At 43.0% G+C, this 18,607-nt stretch overlaps 1 protein-coding gene across 2 annotated transcripts in view; it reads right to left on the reverse strand.

The window, feature by feature from the left end:
* LOC146800044 (uncharacterized) overlaps positions 1-18,607 on the reverse strand; it is a 426,311-nt gene that overhangs the window by 207,121 nt on the left and 200,583 nt on the right. For both annotated transcript variants that reach the window (XM_085620951.1, XM_085620952.1), the window contains exons 10-11: positions 13,201-13,308; positions 3,304-3,414 (exon numbers count right to left, since the gene is read on the reverse strand). In XM_085620951.1, coding sequence (XP_085477077.1) covers positions 3,304-3,414; positions 13,201-13,308 — 219 coding nt within the window. The remainder of the gene's footprint in view (positions 1-3,303; positions 3,415-13,200; positions 13,309-18,607) is intronic.

Here is an 18,607-nt window from a genome sequence, read left to right on the forward strand (position 1 = left end):
CTGTGAGAAGGTTACCCATTTGCACTAATAAACTTCAAGGCATAATTCAGGTTTTGTAAAAACAAAAAGTCAAGCACCACGTTTTTGGTACTGTCAGGTCAAACAACGTTAATTACATTTTAAATAGGTGCTTTTCTGTTCCTCTCATCCCGATTAAATTCACGAACATAAGTATATTTATATTTCTACACTACTAAACATTTTTTACCAAATAGAGCAAGAGTGTGACTACAAAGGACACCACCCCCTTCAAGACCAGTTAGCCGGTATCCCCTGAAGTCTAGAGTAAGGAATAGTAATGTTTTTTCTTAAATATGGTTTTCAAGTTGTAAAAAATAATTAAAATGAACACACCTGAATTGTTGCATGCATACTCATGAGGACTGCCATGCTACTTACTTTAACATCTTTGTTTGTTGTGGTGTGGTGTGATATTGCACTTGCATGTGTCTATAGAGCTTATATATGCTGTGTTTCATTTTCATGTAATCGGTTAGCAATGAAGTAATTGCTTTGTCATTCTATTTTTCGTTCTAGGAGTCTACTGAATAATAAGGTATGAATCACCAGGGTTATTAGGCAGTCCACACCTTCACTACTTATAATTTCTTTTTCTCAAGTCAGAGACTGTTCGAAGTCATATTCACTTCAAATAGGGATCCTTGGCCCTGAAGAATGGCCCTGAAGAATGCCCCAGATCGTTTTGGCTACTATCATCATGCAGAAAGATGTTAGTGGATGAAGAACAGGTTTGAGCCACTAGCCTCACTATACCCGTACATAATTATTTTTAGAGATACCTGGTGTACCTTTTAATAAAGGTAATAACTTGGCAAAACCAAGGTATTTTTTAATAAGATCGGGATCCCGTCTTTATCCAGTTAGTCTTATTCAAGAACTCCCTCCTACCATTTAAGTCTTAGAAGAGGTCGAGTCAGCCTTGGTATTCACCTACCAGGGTGGGGAGAGGACACCGATGATGAAGTATGACACTATTATGTGTGTGAGGCTACCTCTTCCATAAAGGAAGACTTTCTTCGTAAATAATAATAATAATAATAATAATAATAATAATAATAAAACCATTTCTAGAGCGCATGGTTACACTAGCATAGTGTGTCCCCGTGCTGACAAGTGCCGCTTCTCCCCTAAAAGACCAAAGTCCGGGGCACGCCAGGATCCCAAAACAAAAAAGGTTAGTATTTACGCGGAAATAGGTGAGTTTTCAATTTTAATCGGAATCTTGCTTCAGAGGGCTCCATGCGAAGATCAAGAGGAAGCCTGTTCCAGTGTTTGCTAGCTAGGAACCTAAAGGAAGCACCTCCAATCTTGGTCTTGCGAACGCGGGGAAGTTGGAACAACATAGCTCCAGCAGATCTGAGGTTGCGGATGGGACGATGGGGAGTGAGAAGGTTACGCAAGTAGCCAGGGCCTTTACCGTGGGCAATGCGATGAGCAAAACAGAGAGCCTTGAACCTGATTTGCTCCTCGATAGGGAGCCAATGGAGTTCATAAAGTGCCTAATTGCCTGATGCTCTACGTGGGAGGTTTAACACCATACGTGCAGCAGCATTTTGTACGCACTGAAGTTGGTGAATACCTTTTTTGCTAAGGCCCAGAAGGAGAGCATTTCCATAGTCCAAATGAGGCGTGACTAAGGCATGAATGAGTGTTTTTCTAGCACTGATGGGGAGTAATTCGAGAATTTTACGGAGTGTTTTAAGTATTCCAAAGCATTTGCCCGTGATTTTGCTAATCTGATGCTTAAAGGAAAACTCCGTATCCAGCATGATCCTCAGGTTTCTGACAGACTCCACCGGCTGAGGATTTACCCCTAGTTCCGTGGGCCACCAGGCCCTTGATCAAGCGGGGATTTACCAACCACTAGAAGTAAACATAGCAGATGTCCAAAAAGAAAGTCTTTTGGTTTACAGTCTGTTTCCTTCAATGGCTAGGCAACTATTTAGCGAGACTAGTGATATCCTCACTCTCTCGTTGTTGCCACTGTACTCATTCTTGTGGTAGGTTTTCATGGAGGACAGCAACATGCCGGATGACTGGTGGAAAGGCTTCCTTCCAGCTAGAGGGGCACAGATCGCATTAGTCACCATGGTAGACACATCCAAACTAGTCGATGAAAACGATGCAGCCGGAGTAATATATTTGGACCTTTCCACTGCATTGGACACAGTAGGCCATGAGGATTTGCTGAATAGGACAGCAGAAGACAGTGCTGCACTGGTTTAGATCTAGTTGATTTTAAACTTTCCAACTTTGAAGCTCCCAGTGTCTAGATTATCTGCGGCGTGGCTCAGAATTCCCTCCTATGTTCTTGCCTTCTTTGTAAGCAGCATGGGTGTTTTCCATTCTTTGTATACATTTTAAAGTTCTGTAGGGTTGTGGCTGTTCTAATTCAACAACTTTTTTCAATGTATTCCCTGAATATCACAATCTTCAGCTGTTTTTCTCCAGCCTCCCAAGATATATAAAAAAAAAAAACAATAAAAAAAAAAAAAAAAATCACAAAAATCATGATGGTGGCAGGTCTTTCCCATACAAGGTAGCTAAGAAATTAACTACCATTCAGATTTTACAACCAAACATACACACACACAATTTAATTTGTTTGTGCAGTTACTGATGGGCATGGTTTGTTCCTATGGCTATTGTCCCTATTCTTAAATTAATGGCACGCAGGGTGTGGTTCGTTAAAATCAATCACCTTGTAATCTCCATGGCTGCTTCGGAGCAGTCCAACAATGGATGAGGCACACTTTAAGGCTCAATGTCAGTAAGACAAATGCTGGTTGAATCACTGCACATGGCAGCATCAGTAGTAATCCTACTGCCTCAAAGGCCAAAGCCAAATCTCTGGGGATGACCATTAATGACAATCTGGCCTTTGACCACTGTATCGCTAAAGTGGTGAGCACTTATTTTCCCCTGTTAAGTCCATTTAAGAAAATTCTTCCCTTATTCCCACTTCAACCACATGAAGCCGTTACTGCTTGCAATTTTTTCAGACTCCTTGTATTTGAGGTTTCTGCAAACACAAATTATCAGACTCGCTCAAACTTATCTACGAGTTCCCTTGCAACTTCAAGCTAGTACAGAAATAATGATCCTTTAGAAAGGCTGTCAAGACTCATCCATTAAATTAGAAGACTACTGGAACCTCCAGAGGCCCTGGACAAGAAGATCTTTAGGGCTGTGGCTAGAGATAACTGGGAGGTGTTAGTGCACTATGTAAATAAAAATAGATTAATATGTTTTCATTAATATTATTAGAATGTTTTTACTTACCTGTTTTTCCTTCTTCTAGGAAAGGAAGCGATCCGTGGTCTAAAAGTGGTGCTGTTGACTCTTTGAAAGAATCACTGGCAGAATGAAAACTTGACAAAAGACTGGAATCATCTATGAAAAGAAGTAAATGTATTAAGACTCTGGTAGTTCTTTTTGCCCATCTATATAGTGGCGCTTATTTGTGGTACAGGGCGGTACAAAAGGGGGTGGTAATGGACGGAGCATCAGAATCAATCAAACCCAGTCAACAGATCTGGGTTTGATCCATCACCGTTCTTTAGCCCACTCTGCCACCCCAGTTCAGACATGGCCATATGCAAATCAGTCTGACCCTGTGCCTCATGGGAACAGTCAAGCCCGAACTGCCAAGCCATGCCTTCCCTGGACCGGAAACAAGCTTCCTAGGACCGGTTTCTGGCATTTCAGCCGTCTTCAGCCAGGCTTGCTTGAATCCAGTGGCAAAGTGAGCAAGGGACTCACGTCTGAGGTACAGGGACTTATTTTTTCATGATTTGCCTTTGAAAGAGAAATATAGATAGACCCTCACACAGCTCCCAAACACACACACAGCTCCCAAACACAGCGTGCACGCGCGCGCACACACACACACACACGCACACACGCGTCACATCACCAGAAGCATGCTAATTGAGAGAAGATGCCTAGACAAGGCTCAGTCAAAATTCAGCATCCTTACTGTCCAAGGACTGAGACACACACACAGTTCCCCTACTAAGCACCACTGGCTTTCAAAAGGCTTATATCATGGCAGTGAACATTTATGGAACATAATAGTACTGTGGTGATAAACTTGTATTCAAAAACACAAAACAGTTGGGTGTCAAAACTCGCAGATCATGTTAACTTACAAAATTTAGCTAACAAATTTTACAAACAAAAAACACACAGCAAAGAGCACAGCTTTACAATTAATGTTAGACAGCTCAGTGGGCTGCATCTGCTACAGGTATCGGTGTGGAATCAGGAAAATAGCTTCAATAACTTTCAAATGTTGATTAAAAAAATAAATAAAAGTACCAAGCGTGTTGAGTAACAGTATTTGCAAAAAACTATGAAGCACACGCCACCTAAGCCAGGCACAGTTTTTTTTTTTTTTATTGTAAATCAGATACGCTTAAGGAACACACTTCCTCGATCTTGTATTCACTACAATTTGAAGAAAATACTCAGTGGGTATGCAAAAAGCTCATGAATCTGAATTAGCTGTAATTAATGTTTTCCCTCCTTCATTCTTACGTATTAAACCATACTCCTTTTCTTTATCACCATAGGATGAATATGTGTGTATATAAAAAAAGGAGTGTCCCAAAACGCGTTTTCCCCATGCATTTTCCCATAGGACCTGTTGACGCAGCTACAGCCCGAAGTGCTGAACGGAATTATACCAAATTTGGCAATGAGGTAGTCCTCAGTTCAGACTCGTGCCTTTTGCTTAAATGGTGTAAATCCGTTCAGTAGTTCCCGAGATATTCAAAAGTAAAAAGATAGCTATATCTAGGCAGTGGTCAAAGTGGGGGAAAAAAGTAGGGGAACTGTGGGCGGAGAATTAGAGGGCAGGAATAACCCAAGGATTGGCTCAGTGGGCGGAGCCAGAGGTGTGGCCAGAATGCGCAAACATTCCAATTTTTAGTATTTGTTTGGCATTTCACTGCCTAGTTTAATCAACCAATGGATACACATGATTATATAAGGTTATAATGAGTTATTGACATTAAAACACATTCACAAAGTGGGATATGCTTCTAATCACAGAATGTTCCAAATACGATAAATTGTGGAAGCACAAGCCATTTGTCGCTGAGCCATGGAGTTTGTCTTCAGAACTTCTCCCTTTTTCCACAACAGCAGTTCAAACATGAATGGCAAAATATCCTAGTTTGCAAATGCTTTCTATATAATTATGGCTCTTCCATATTTGCCTCCTAATGCGAAATGTGTTGCATGATCTGACCATTTAAACTAATATATTGTTTATAGCTCAAACGTATCAAAAGTTAATAAAAAATGTGAATTGTTTTCCTGTGAGTGGATGGCTTATTGCAAAGGTTGACTGATCACCTTTCTCACTGCTGCATTTGTATGTTACACTGGTACTAATAAGGCAAAATCTTACCAAAGACTATTAGCATGTGTACACATGTCAAAATAATAAAATATCAGAAAATATACTGCATTACGCTGCAGCCTTTTTTTTTTAATGCATAATTTAGTCAACACTGCGGCATAATTTTATCCTCCTTTGCTGCTTATTTAATTTCAGTGGCCCCAAAGCAGGCAGCACATGTTAAAAGTGCTTGTGAATGAAGCAGAGAGACTGAAGTTTGCGAATTTAGTTTGGTGTGCGCGCAAATTCTGCATTGCCAATCCCTGGTGAGTTGCAGCTACAACTTCTGAAACAAGGCCAATGGAGCTAACTGTTGGTGAGGCAGACTGGCCTCAAGGGCAGGGCCGGCCTTTGCACTGGTGGTGCCCTGTGCATTAATGTTTATTACCCCCTGATGGCCACCTCTGCCATGGATTCCCTCAATACCACCCTTTAACAGTGCCCCTCAAGTCTCCAATTAGGCATGCTGGAGAAGACTCTGGGGCTCGATATTTCTTATCTATTCTGGGCACCGAGGCTGCAACAGAGGCTGGATTTTTCATGATCTTTATTTAAACCCTTGTCCCAGATAGGACTGATTATTGGAATTGATCTAATAGACTTCCTAGATGATTCTTTGAAGCAATACAGGAAATATTCTGTTTCCTGTACTGGCAGTGGAAGATTGAACCTCTTGGAGGCCCTTTCCATAATGTTGGGAAATCCTCCAATGTCCTCCGGTGGAGAATTTGCCAGTGACAGACGGTGTAGTAGGCAAGATATTTTGATCCCATTTGTCGCCCATTGAATCCTCATGAAGAAGTTCCCCCCTTCTTCAGGCTGGTCTTCTCCATCAGACTCTGCGAAATCATCTCCAATTGTAATTATTGGAGGAGTGCGTATTTTTTGCACCGAAGGCTGAGGTTGAACCACCGAAGCTTGAGCTGCAGGTTGAGAATCGCCCGAGGTACTTGTGGCAGGGGCGTTAGCCTCTGGAAAACGACAATAATAGTCATTGATCAGGTGTCGTAAATCAGTCACTAGAGAAACAGGCATAGAAATTGACTCTTCCCTCACACTAGGATGCGCCTCTTCCTCCTCATACTCGTATGACTGTTGGAAAGACTCATACCTTTTGGAGCCGGATACCGGACGGTCTTTAAAAGAAAAATCCCCCAGCCCTTCTTGGCACTCTTCTTCGTCTGTGTCCTGGCTCTTAATTTTTAGCTGTGAGGGGCTATAGGCCACTCCATACGACTCTTCATCTTCCGATTCTTGCATATCCAGCAGATTTGAGGGAGGAAGCGGAGATATTTGCAGTAAATTCCATGGTGTTCTTGTCCGTCGACGGGCCCGTCGACGGTGGAAAACTCCTGATAAAGATCATTGATCTTGCCATTGGTGACTTAAAGGTCGTAGTCGACGGTGCTCCCGTCGTCGACGAAGAAATCCGAATGGTCGTCGTCGACGATCTTCCCGTCGACGAACCTTTCTTCAACGGCGTTGTCTTTGTAGCTGCCGTCGACGCCGTTGACGTCGACGTTTTCACAGAAGCAAGCACCGGAGACGCTCCAGCCTTTGTCGACGGGGATGAAGACACCACTCTCGTCTCTGAAGACTCCTTTAGAGGTGTATGAGACAGAGAAGATGAAGACACCTCCTTGTCTGTAATTTTCTGCTTTTTAGCATCCACTTTCTCCTCAGAAGTAGTTGACTTCCGTTTTTTTAGAAGATTGTGCCTTGGAATCATCCTCCGAGTCAGTCTCTGAGGTGGCCTTCTATTTCTGAAGCCACAACAGCAAGCGTGCTTCTCTGTCTTTCAAAGTCTTGGCAGAGAAAGTTCTGCAGTGCTTGCACTCCTTAGGCACATGTTTTGGATGAAGACAGTACAAACAATCTTTGTGGGGGTCTTCAAAATATAATCTGGCCTTTCCACAAGATCTGCACGGCCTGAAAAGCCTCTTAGAGCCTTCAGACATATTTAGACAATAGATGAAAAACAGTACCTCCAATCCAGATGAAAGGACTGTAGATAGAAAGTTCAAAAGCTCACCAAGGAACAAACTGAGCATGGCTCAGGGAGACTCCTTCTCACACAATGGCGGTTGGAAATCTGAGGCATGGCAGCTCTGCTGGGGAGTGTGAGGTCAGGGCTGGCCGCTGATTGGCTGAGTTTTTGACCACATAATAATGATGATAGGTTACCAAACACTATACTTCCCTATGGGTTTTCTATGCAGTTTTTCTTTTACTGCTATGGTTATTCATTTACCGTGAGACTCCCACCATGATGACGGGGAAGATACAAGCATGTGAATCTATGAAAGATATCAATACTGGATAGTGATGGATTTACCCCAGATCTCTTGACTGGGGGTGAATGTTTTGATTTGTTCTGCATTCCGTCCATCAATTGTGTGTATTTTGCTTTCTCGCCCTAAGTGCGCCAGGTATGCCCAGACATGGGTCCTGGGCTCACTATGCCACTGGAATCAAGCTATCGTGGCTGATGAGGGGTGAAACCCCGAAACCGGTCCTAGGATGCTTGTTTCCGGTCCAGGGCGGACATGGCTTGGCAGTTCGGGCTGGACTGTTTCCATGAGGCACAGGGTCAAGACTGATTTGTATATGGCCAGGTCTAAACTGGGGTAGCATGGTGAGCAAAAGAATGATGGATTTAACACCGATCTCTTTACTGCGGGTGAATGTTTTGATTTGTTCTGCATTCCGTCCATCAATTGTGTGGCTTTGGCTGCTATAGAAAAGCTTTGATAATACTTTGGCCCGTACAAGTACTCAATTGATACGAGCCCCTTCTTGTAGCTCTTTGAGATCCTTCCAAATTATGGGGGGATTGTAGTTTGTTGTATGTTTTTCTAGATCATGTGATTGGATATGCAGACGACACCCAAATTGTAGTGTCACTAAGGCCAGGATAATTGCAGGGAACAGCATCCAGATTTCATGATTGCATGACAGCAGTGGGTAACTGGATGGCCCAAAACTGTCTCAACCTGAATTCTAGTAAGACGGAGGTGGTTTTATTCAGTAATGATGTCAACTTCTGGACCCCGGAATGGTGGCCAGACACACTAGGTCCCCTTCCCACTCCTGTCTAAAAAGCAAAAAAATTGAGAGTCTGGATAGAAAATAAACTTTGCCTCAAGGATCAGGTGAATGCAGTGGTCTCTTCCACCTCCTACATTCTAAAAGCCTGTAAGAAAATCTTGCCAATCCTGCCCAAAGAGTCATCAGTCAGTCATCACGGCTCTAGTGATGTCCAGACTGGATTACTGCAACAGTTTATATGTCAACATCCAGGAAGGACTAATGAACAAATTGCAACTCCTTCAGAATGCAGCAGCCACATTGCTGACTGGCACTCCCAAACATGCCTCCATCTCATCAGAGATCAGAAGGCTCCACTGGTTGCCAGAGCGAAAACGGGTGCAGTTTAAGGCTCTGTGCACAGTACACAAGGCACTTTATAGAACTGGGCCCAACTATCTCAAAATGCAATTCCAATGGTACACACCAACTAGATGTTGACGCTCTTCAGATGCTAATCTGGTGGCGGTACCTTTTGCAAAAAAAGCCAACTGGGGGGGGGGGGCTGCCAAGACATAGAATGGCCTCCCAATGCATCTTAGAGCCTTGCCAAGCCTGCTAGCCTTTAGAAAGGCTTTGAAGACTTGGCGCTTTACTGGCTAGGCTCAGGTTCTGGTTTATCACCCCTTTCTCGCTTAGGACCCAGGTAGGACTTAATGTAGCGCCAGGACACCTTCGGGTAGCAGTTCGCGCTTTAGAAATGTCAATAACATTAACATTGGTCTTGAATACCGAACCCTTGCTTTTAGCAAAGTGTTTTTTGATACTAGTTTAACCTGGTTGCCCATTATTTTGCTCATTATCTTCTCATCTGCTGCGATGCATTAGCTCTCATACTTGAATGATATTGTTTTATCCAATATTCATTTTAAATGTATACTTGTATCATTTTTGTATTACTTTTATGACATTTGTCGAAAAGAACATTATGATGAGGATGGAGGTTACTCAATTGGTCTTGTATGTAGGTACCTTATAGCTGAAGTGTGTAAAAATGGGCTTTCTCCTGTTTTCTTTTAAATAGGACTATTAGTAAGCATTTTAAGCCTAAGGCAATGATATTAATGGATCCACAATAAGAAACGGATTTTCTCTTCAACTGATGTGCAATCTCTACAATTCATTCATGGCCAGATGTTTAGCACAGGCAATTAGGCCGTAGAAAGACGCTGTGTAGCAAGAGCTCAATAAATGTATTTCACCCATCCATTCATTGTAACATGTTGCCTCCTACCCTTGTCCTGGATAACAGGAAAACCTGCAGGGTTCAGAGAATAGTAAGAACTTGTAACAGGTCCAGTGCGGTGTTTGGGTCTGTGGGTGGACTGAATGGCCATTGAGCGAGCCGTTTAAAACACAGGTCAGAACTTGATTTTTGCTATGAAGGGACGTTTGGTGATTCGTTTTAGGTCCTGAAGGTACTGGTGTAAAAATCAACTGGGGCGATTTGTTCAGACTTTAGAGATGAGGAGAATGTGCCTTCCTACACCGAGGAATTTACAATTCATACAACAACTTTAGAATTAGAAGATTTCAGTAGGGTAAGTCGGCATATGTTGAGGACTTGATGGAAATCTTTATTTGGAGTATCTGGTGGTTTAGCTGCCGGGATGCTGTCAACTTTGTGATGGTTCTCATTGGTAAGTTGGACAGAAATGTTTGACAGATGTTTATGAGCCCACTGTGTGAGTCCTTACATTTTCACTGAGAACAACTTTCCAGTATTGTTAGATGAGTTGGGTATTTTGGGTTGTTGTCTGCGATTGGTGCAGACGTTTATAGTTAGGGATAGAAATCTGCAAGGATTTCCCTCTGTTACTCTTTTTTTTTTTTTTTTAAAGTGCTTTACAATTGCGGGCAGTGTTAGGTGTCGGTCTTTGTTTCTTCAGGGCTGGCAATGCTTCTCCTATTTTGCCTGTCCAAGTTGAGATCTAGTTATTTGTCCTTTGCCTTTGTGCAGTACACTGGTGTACCACAGGGTATATGTCTTGTCAAACAGGCAATGCGGTTTATGATGCTTGGGATGGAACCGTTGCAGTAGATGGTTAGGTTAGCTCTTTAGTGAGTGGGTATGCTGTGTATGTAGATATGTGGCAAAGTTCTTGTGAGATGTTTCCAAGGTGTATTTTTCAGCACTCCTCTGTGCTCGGTTCTCAACTTAGAGTGACCATTTTCTGGAACTCTAGAAAGATGCGGTTGAAGGATAGAGAAAGCTGACCAATCCAGTCAATTTCTTTCAGTTTATGTGATAAGGTCTAGGAGGCATTATCAGGTCTGGTCTTTTATGGAGGTTGGAAATGAGGATGACCATCAATGTTTGTGTATGGCACAAATCTTTGTTTTTTGCTAAAATAGTTTGTCACTGATCAACGAAAATGTTAGTTGAGGAGTGGGTCTTGAGGGGATTTCATTGAAGTGTTCTGCAAAGGATGTACTGTTCCCTGGCGGCAGTATGTAAGCTTTGGTGACGGATAATCCTAGACATCCGAGAAAACCACCTTTGTATAGATTCTTTGGTGATTTTCACACTCAACACAGTGACATGACCTCACACCTGTGTGGATTCTACAATGCTCTGGGAGGTTTACCTGTTAAATAATGCTCTTTCCCTTTGTTGATTCTTTGCAGATTTAAAAGAATATTCTTTGGAGTATAGCTCTCCTTACAAATAGAACATTAAAAAGGCTTCACCCGTGTGCGGATCATAAGTATCTTTGAAGATTTATTTTTTAAGTAAAGCTTTTCTCATATTGTCTATTGTGAAACTGCCTCCCTCATTAAGGTGTTCTCCGATGATTTACAAGATCACTCTTAAATGAAACTCTTCTCATACTTAGTGTAGTGAAAGCACCTCTATGGATTCTTTGGTGAGTGTGAAGAACATTCTTTCCGGTGCAGCTCTTCTCACAGACAGTAATATGCGACAGCGGTTCCCACCTGTGTGAATTATTTGAGGTGCCAGAAGATTCCTCTATTCAGAAAAACTTTTCTCACATTCTGTAAAGTTAAATCACCGGCATAGCTATCAGTGGTGCAGCCAATGCAATGCACTGAGGCCCAGAGGCAGGAGGGGCCCAACTACAAAAGCCCCATGATCAAAGAGGGAGCGCCTAGTAGGGCCACAGGAGCTCTTACAGCACTGGGAGCTTGTGGTTAGCTCTGTTCCATTACTTCGGATGCAGGAGTCAGACTCCGAGTAGCAGAATACATTGAAGCACCCGTGGAGCACTAAGATTGCCTCACTCCAAGAAATAAATAGCTGAGCAGTGTGCATGCTCACTTTTGTAAATGCAGTGTGCGCCATTCAGTCCAGGCTGCCTACCACCAGCAGAGATCAAAGTTATACCCGTGCTACAGCGTGGTTTGGGAAGACAAAGTCACAGTAATCACTGTGTTCACCCTGATGGGCTGAAGGCAGGCAATGCTGGCTAGTAAAAAAAAATTACGGAGGACAGAGTGCTGGAATGGGATAAATTAGTTATCCGAGGGTTTCATTTTACGTAAAATAAATGCAAAGGTAAACTTAAAACCACTTCTAAGAGTCACTACAGCACACTTCCTACTTATTAAAACCAGAAGTAGGAAGAGTTCTCCTTCTGAGACCAAAGGAAATCAGCCAGAATCTCAGAAAACAAATGTTTCCCCCCAAAGTGAGATTCAGAGATAGTGGGAACATTTAGGCTTCAATGTAGCTCACCACAAAAGCTTTGAAATATACTAATGGACTGGTGTGCCACATACTCAAACAGCGCCTCCTATGCCCCCATCGGTCTCAACTCTTGCTCAGTTTTAGTGAGCGGTCCACCTGTGTGTGAGCTTGTGTGAGTGTAAGATAGCTACCATGTTTTGTAAGTGCATTGTGAGGGGTGTGTCTGTGTGAATGTAAGACTAATATTCATTTGTGAATGCAGGGTCAGTGGTCTACAGGTTGGAAGCTGTGCTTGTGTCAGTACAGAGGAAAGCATATCCTTATGTGAGAGCAGCGTGAGGGGAGTGCCGATGTGAGAGCTGCATTGTGTGTACAGACATGCGCATAACTGTTGCGTGTATACACTTTACAAGTGCCAAACCTATTGGCTTTGGTAATGGTTTACAGGGTTGTGACTTTGTCTTGCAGAAAGTGGAAATACAATACAGTGTGCATCCGATTGGTCGTGCATTTTGATACGACGGATGCAGACTATGTTGAAGGAGATTGAGGAGTGTCAGGGGCAGCTGACAGACTGAGATGCCACCCTAGTGAGGGGGCCCAATTACTTTGCTTGCACTGGGGCTAATGGCAACCCAGCTATGCCACCGAATTAAACGCTCTCATTCTTTGGTGATTCACAAAACCACTCTTCAACAAAGCTCTTCCTACTGTCAGTGAAGTGGAAAAGCCTTACTTCTGTGCAGATTCTTTGATGCGTTAGTAGAATTAACTTTTGAGTAAAGCTTTTTACACTCCTTAAATTGAGGCTGCCTCATCCTTGTATGAGCCCTTTGTTTATTTAGAAGCGCTCTCGTCCTTGAATAAAGCTCTTCTCGTACTAAACAACTGTCTGCCATGTGCATTCTTTGGTGCTGTGGCAGATGCGCCTTTAGAGCAAAGCTCTTCGTGCAGATAGCACAGTGAAAGGACCTCACTCCTGTACGTGATCACTAGTGATTTAAAAAACACAGTATCTTAATAAATCTCTTCTCACTCTCTGTGGAGATGCGGCTTCTCCTACTCCTGCAAACTTTCTGGCGTTTCTTCGGTGAGCCTGTATGGACTTCATTCTCATTCATACTTCCTGTGTTGGATCGATGTGCTGTAAACAACAACAAAATAGAAAAGAAAAGTTTAAATGAGCACCGTGCTGTAATGTTATTAACTGTGTGCCCATCCTCCAGGGAGCTGCCTTTCTATCTGCTCTAGCTAACATTTATAGTTCTTCCCATACACACACTTATCACTTCAAACAAGACTGTCCCAATAGCCGCAAAATGTGGTTTCAACTTTTGTCTTTCATTTTATTTTTTTAAATCTTTATTTACGTTTTGCAATAAGAACAAAACATCAACAATACAGCATACAGTGCATTATCTTCCGCGTTGTGTCTTAGGTTGCAGCATTAGAGGTACAACAAGGCCAGTAGGGGTACTCAATCAGTCTAATATTTGTCTTTCAACTTTGCTAGAAAATTTCTTATATTAACGAGATGCAAAGACTCACCAGCCCCTTTTTCGTAATGGCCCCCACTGTTTCGTTAGAGGATATCATCTCCTTTAATCTGATGAACCAGACACGGGACATTCCTGAAGACCTTTGCCCAAGACAAAGCTGGAAGCCCGCATTCTTGGATATTGCGGACTTTCTATATTATCATCTATGGCATGTTGTGATCTGGGACTGTTCCCTAGGCACTAAAAAGAGACGTGGCTCCACAACTCATTAAAGTCTTCCTGGGTCCTGGCGATCTAGACAAATTATGCCTTCTTTGAATCTCCTCATGTCACAGATCCAGTGAGGTGTGGGTTCAGGTCTCATATCCAGTAGGTTGGTACAGATTTAATAGGAATCACAGCTCTTTCACTGACTTAGCACCACTAGCTGCCCAGTCAAAGATGGATTCAATTTGAAACTCTGTGCATCGTGGATAAACCCGTGGGTAAGACTTGCTCCTTCCTTCCTGTCTGATCAACAGAATTTCCAAGACAAGAAATGGTTTCAGATCTTTGTTGGCACAAGCCTCACATGCTTTGAGGACCTTCAGACAGGCACTTAGGCAAAATCAGATTTTGGTCAGAGAATATTTTAAAAAATCTAGCTCTTCATCAGAGATGGGTAAAACCACTACTCTTCGATCGGCTGTGAATCCAAGTTTACTTCTTTCTTCAGTTAGCAAGAATCAATAATTTATGGTGAATGTTGATATAATTAACTTAACATACAATGATAAGTGTTAGGCAAGACAGATGTCAGAGAGTCATTCAATAGGCAGACTGAAAACTGTTTTCTGATATCCATGTATTTACAATCTAATAAATTGATGTTCGCCAGTTATATGCAGTGATCTCAAGTTCTAACCCAGCAATACAGTCAATCTTCCTACCCCCGGAGGTCATTATATGGAGTACTATTACATTAGGTAAAAGTACCAACCATTATTTACAGTGTAAAAATGTCAACATTAAGCTATGACATGGTGCATAAAAAGTTATTTATTAATTCTGTAATAGGGCACAGTCAATTGGCCAACCTATTTGCTGTTCACTGTAAGAGGTGGCAAGTAGTGGCCACCAGTAGTTCAGTTGCCTTCCCTATGATTAGACATGTAGCCCCTTTGACTACCTGTGCTACGACATAAGCTCTCACCTTTCAAATTAGCCACCAACCAACGCATTAGTCAAAAGAGCAAAGACATTGGAAATCTTGCAAATTATCACCGTCGAGCAATAAAGCAACAAATCTTTTGTTTCGACGTGCCAGTGTTTCTCCCAGACACACACTTCTCGGATAGGCCTATTAATATGTTTAGAGCTGCAAAACACTGTCTTGGGGTTTGTAGCGCACCTTAAAGCATTGGATTATTTATTGAGCTTCACTAAACGCCTGTCTGAATATCTGAGAACTTTAATGGAGTTAATGATTTTAGTTGAGGTCACACAGAATTTAAGACCAAGTGGCACCTGCATGGCTTGTCAGGCAGCCAAATGTAGAGATTCCTGCATCAATGGCGGTCCATTTTTCCCTTTAAGTGGTTTCTGCAAGCGTTGTGGGAGCTCTATTGGGGGGCTAAGAAAACATAGTGAAAGTTCTACCATGCCATGGCAGTATTCAGGGTCTCAATATACGACACCCATAACTAATGACCGACACACTGGCAGAGGTTTCCTTGCCGTTGGGGGACATTGGTAAGATTTTCTGTCCAGGAGTCCTGTAATGTCAAATATTGGTATAAAGAGACGCACGAGCCGGCAGATCTTTCCTGGGGCAGTAGCAGCAAGGTGGGAAAACGCTATCACATCACCACCGTGAAGGCACGGCCAACGCTGCAGTTTCTTGCACTTACCTCCCGTGAGGGAAACGGCCTCTCCAAACTACACTACCCAGAAACCCTTGCTTTGTCGCTCCCCCCCGACGATGTGTAGTGCGCCTGGAGGCACGTTATAATCGCCGCTAGCCTCCCGCAGTGCGGGATGCGCGCGGGCCAAGGGCGGGCCCGTCCTTGCCAGTCATCGCCAGAAAGAGACAGGGCGGGGCCAGTCCTCTTTCGTCTTACTTTTGGGACACTTTTTTCATAAAGACCCTCTGAAGACATTTTTAAGGTACTGTGTTGAGTCACGGTTGTGCAATCCATTTTTATTTTGCTTGTTATTCACTTCTCCTTGGATGTTTTAAAACGGACTATACTCCGTATTGGGGGATTGATGTTCTAAACCCCTTGTTTTCCTCCTTGTTGGCATAAATATCTCAACTGTGAATTTGCTGTGAAACGTCTTGTTGACCTAAAGTAGTTATTTTTAAGGTAGGAATGGGCAAAAGGAAAACCATGGAGAGTACGGGGGGAGGGGCCAGGGGGGGGGGGGGTGTTTGCAATCGGCCCTGCTTGCGGGGCAGGCAAGGAAAAAAGGCAAGGAAAGCAGCAAAGAGTGCAACTGTTACCAACAAGTGTGTTGTGAATAGAATCGATAATCTTATTACGGAATGCGAAGGGCTTTTAGGAGTTGAATTACCAGCCACCTCTGATTAGGTTAACCCCGCACATAAGGCCTCTATGACCCAGCGCCAAACTATCGTCCCCCCAATGTTCCAAAAACTTTTACATAAAGGTACAGGGAGCGGTTGCGAGACTACACTATTGGGCCCTGAGCCACACCCGCTGACCGACACCCCCCCTCAATTGCACTTACTTCCCGCTCATAATGCTGTAGGCCACCTTGAGCCTTTAATTATCTGCACAAATCGATTTGCAGTATTGGCTGGGGAGCCTGACTCCTGTGTGGAAGTGCAACCCCTACAGCCCATTCCAACCTGCGAGAAGAGCCCAAATGAAATAGCTTCCACTTGTTCTACCTCAGAGTCTTCTTCAGACTGGTAATTCACTCAAGGAATGAATTATGTCATTGAAAGTGATGATTAAGGAGCTTGTGGGTACAGTCAAAATGCTAGTTCTTAATAGCACACTTCATACCCCAGCAGTTCCCTTATTACATAATTTACAACAGTCACCTAAAATAGGCGATTTTACAAGTAGTGGCCAGTCATATACTCCTGTTGTTCCATCTCGACGAGCCACTATGGCTTTGACTCAAACAGACAGGCACCCTTGAAGTTCATCCCTGTAACACTCAGCAAAAGCAACTTTATTCTCAAGTTACAGCAAACCATAATAGGCTCTTCTATGAAGGCACAGACGGTCTCCTTGGTTAATGTCCCTAAAATTGCCTCTAGTTGTAGACACGAGAATGACGAATCCTTGAAAAATAAATCCATACATCGGTTACGTCGTGTTAGGGTTTGCCGCTCGCTGATTAGGGAGGATATAATTAGGGCAAGGAGATGCACGCCCAACAGTAAATCTATGGACTGCATCAAACTTACCTTGATCAGCCGTGACCTGGCGGAAAACCTTTTGGCATTAGAGTATAGATCCTGCCCCCGGACTCTTCATCCATCCAGATTAGTCGCTTTCCAACAATCGCTGCTGCAAAGGCTCATGATAATGTGATACCATTGCCCATATTTAGAGGGACCTCACTTGAGGCGGTTGATTGACTATGTCATGACTCACAGCCCCGGCAGGAATTAGAACCCACCCTAACCACAACATCCCAAGCGCCCCTAGTATTAACCAATTATGTACCGTCCCTGAACAATTTCTGGGTAATACCTAATAAGACTTAGTAGCCATCCTGATTGTGGCGCATAAGTTCATGGCTGCAGCAAATGTGAATACCTCTGTCCGTCTTCTGTTCCACCCACCTTGGCCCAACAAACCCCTCCGTGTAATGGAATTCCAACTTCCCAGTTTAAAATCCTTTCTTGGAAAGTGGCAGGTCTCCAAAACAAAATGTCTCTACCTGATTGGGATGATTTGATGGAGGAACATCACAGCTGTATATTCCAAGAAACATGGAGCCTAGCCCCACTATATAAGTCTGGTTACATATTTTTTTTTATTTCTGCCGTTTCAACGGGGAGGGGTGGCCCTCTGGAGGTCTTATGGTTTGGGCCAAGATCGATATGGGCTGTAAAATCACTGAACACCAATGTGTGATTATGGAAACCCCCTGGGCTCTCTTTTCCCCCAATTCAGGGCACAAGATCCCATTTGAGGACAAAAGAGTTGGTCCCTTCAAATTGTAGAAGGTACCTTAAATGGCCAAGAATTGCTGCACTAGAATCCCAAATGGTCAAGCTTAGGCACACTCTCAGTGAAAACACATTTAAACTGCGGGAGGCCTTCAACGAAACGGATGATTTGTCAAAGATCCCAGAATTATATGAAAGAGTGAAAGCCCAGTTGGGGTCTTTTTTCATTACAGAGAACCATGCTGGAAAACCAGGCGTATGTCGTAAAAATCGCCGGACCTGGTTTAACGGGGACTGTAGACAGAAGAAAAAGGCCTTAATTTTAGCAATAAAAAGCAGAAATTGCTCCTTGATAAGAGAAGCTAGAAAGGATTGCAAAACTGCTGTTATCCACGCAAAGCTTGAGTGGGATGAGACACACTGGCAAAACCTAAAGGATGCTAGTTTAGCCAGGGATCCCAATCTTTTTTGGAATATGGTTAGGTGGTCAAGCAACAAAGATCCTGATTTAATCCCTGATCATATTACTAATCAGGACTGGTTTAATCATTTTAGGAAACTTTATTCTGGGTCTAACCCAACTAGCAAAGTCGGGTCGGCTGACCACTTAACTACTTGTCACTTTTTGAATGTTACTGAGCTTTTTACTACAGAAATAGAGGCGGCCTTAAAGAAAATAGTTCCAGCAAAAGCCTCGAGTCCAGATGGCCTCCTTGGAGATCTTTTTCTTGCAGACCCTCCTAATTGGGCAAACTATATCACGCTTTTAATCAATTCTATTGCAAAGGGTAGTGCAGTACCTGATTCATAGA

Source organism: Triturus cristatus, chromosome 8 (assembly GCF_964204655.1).
Source record: "Triturus cristatus chromosome 8, aTriCri1.1, whole genome shotgun sequence".
Lineage (NCBI taxonomy): Eukaryota > Metazoa > Chordata > Amphibia > Caudata > Salamandridae > Triturus > Triturus cristatus.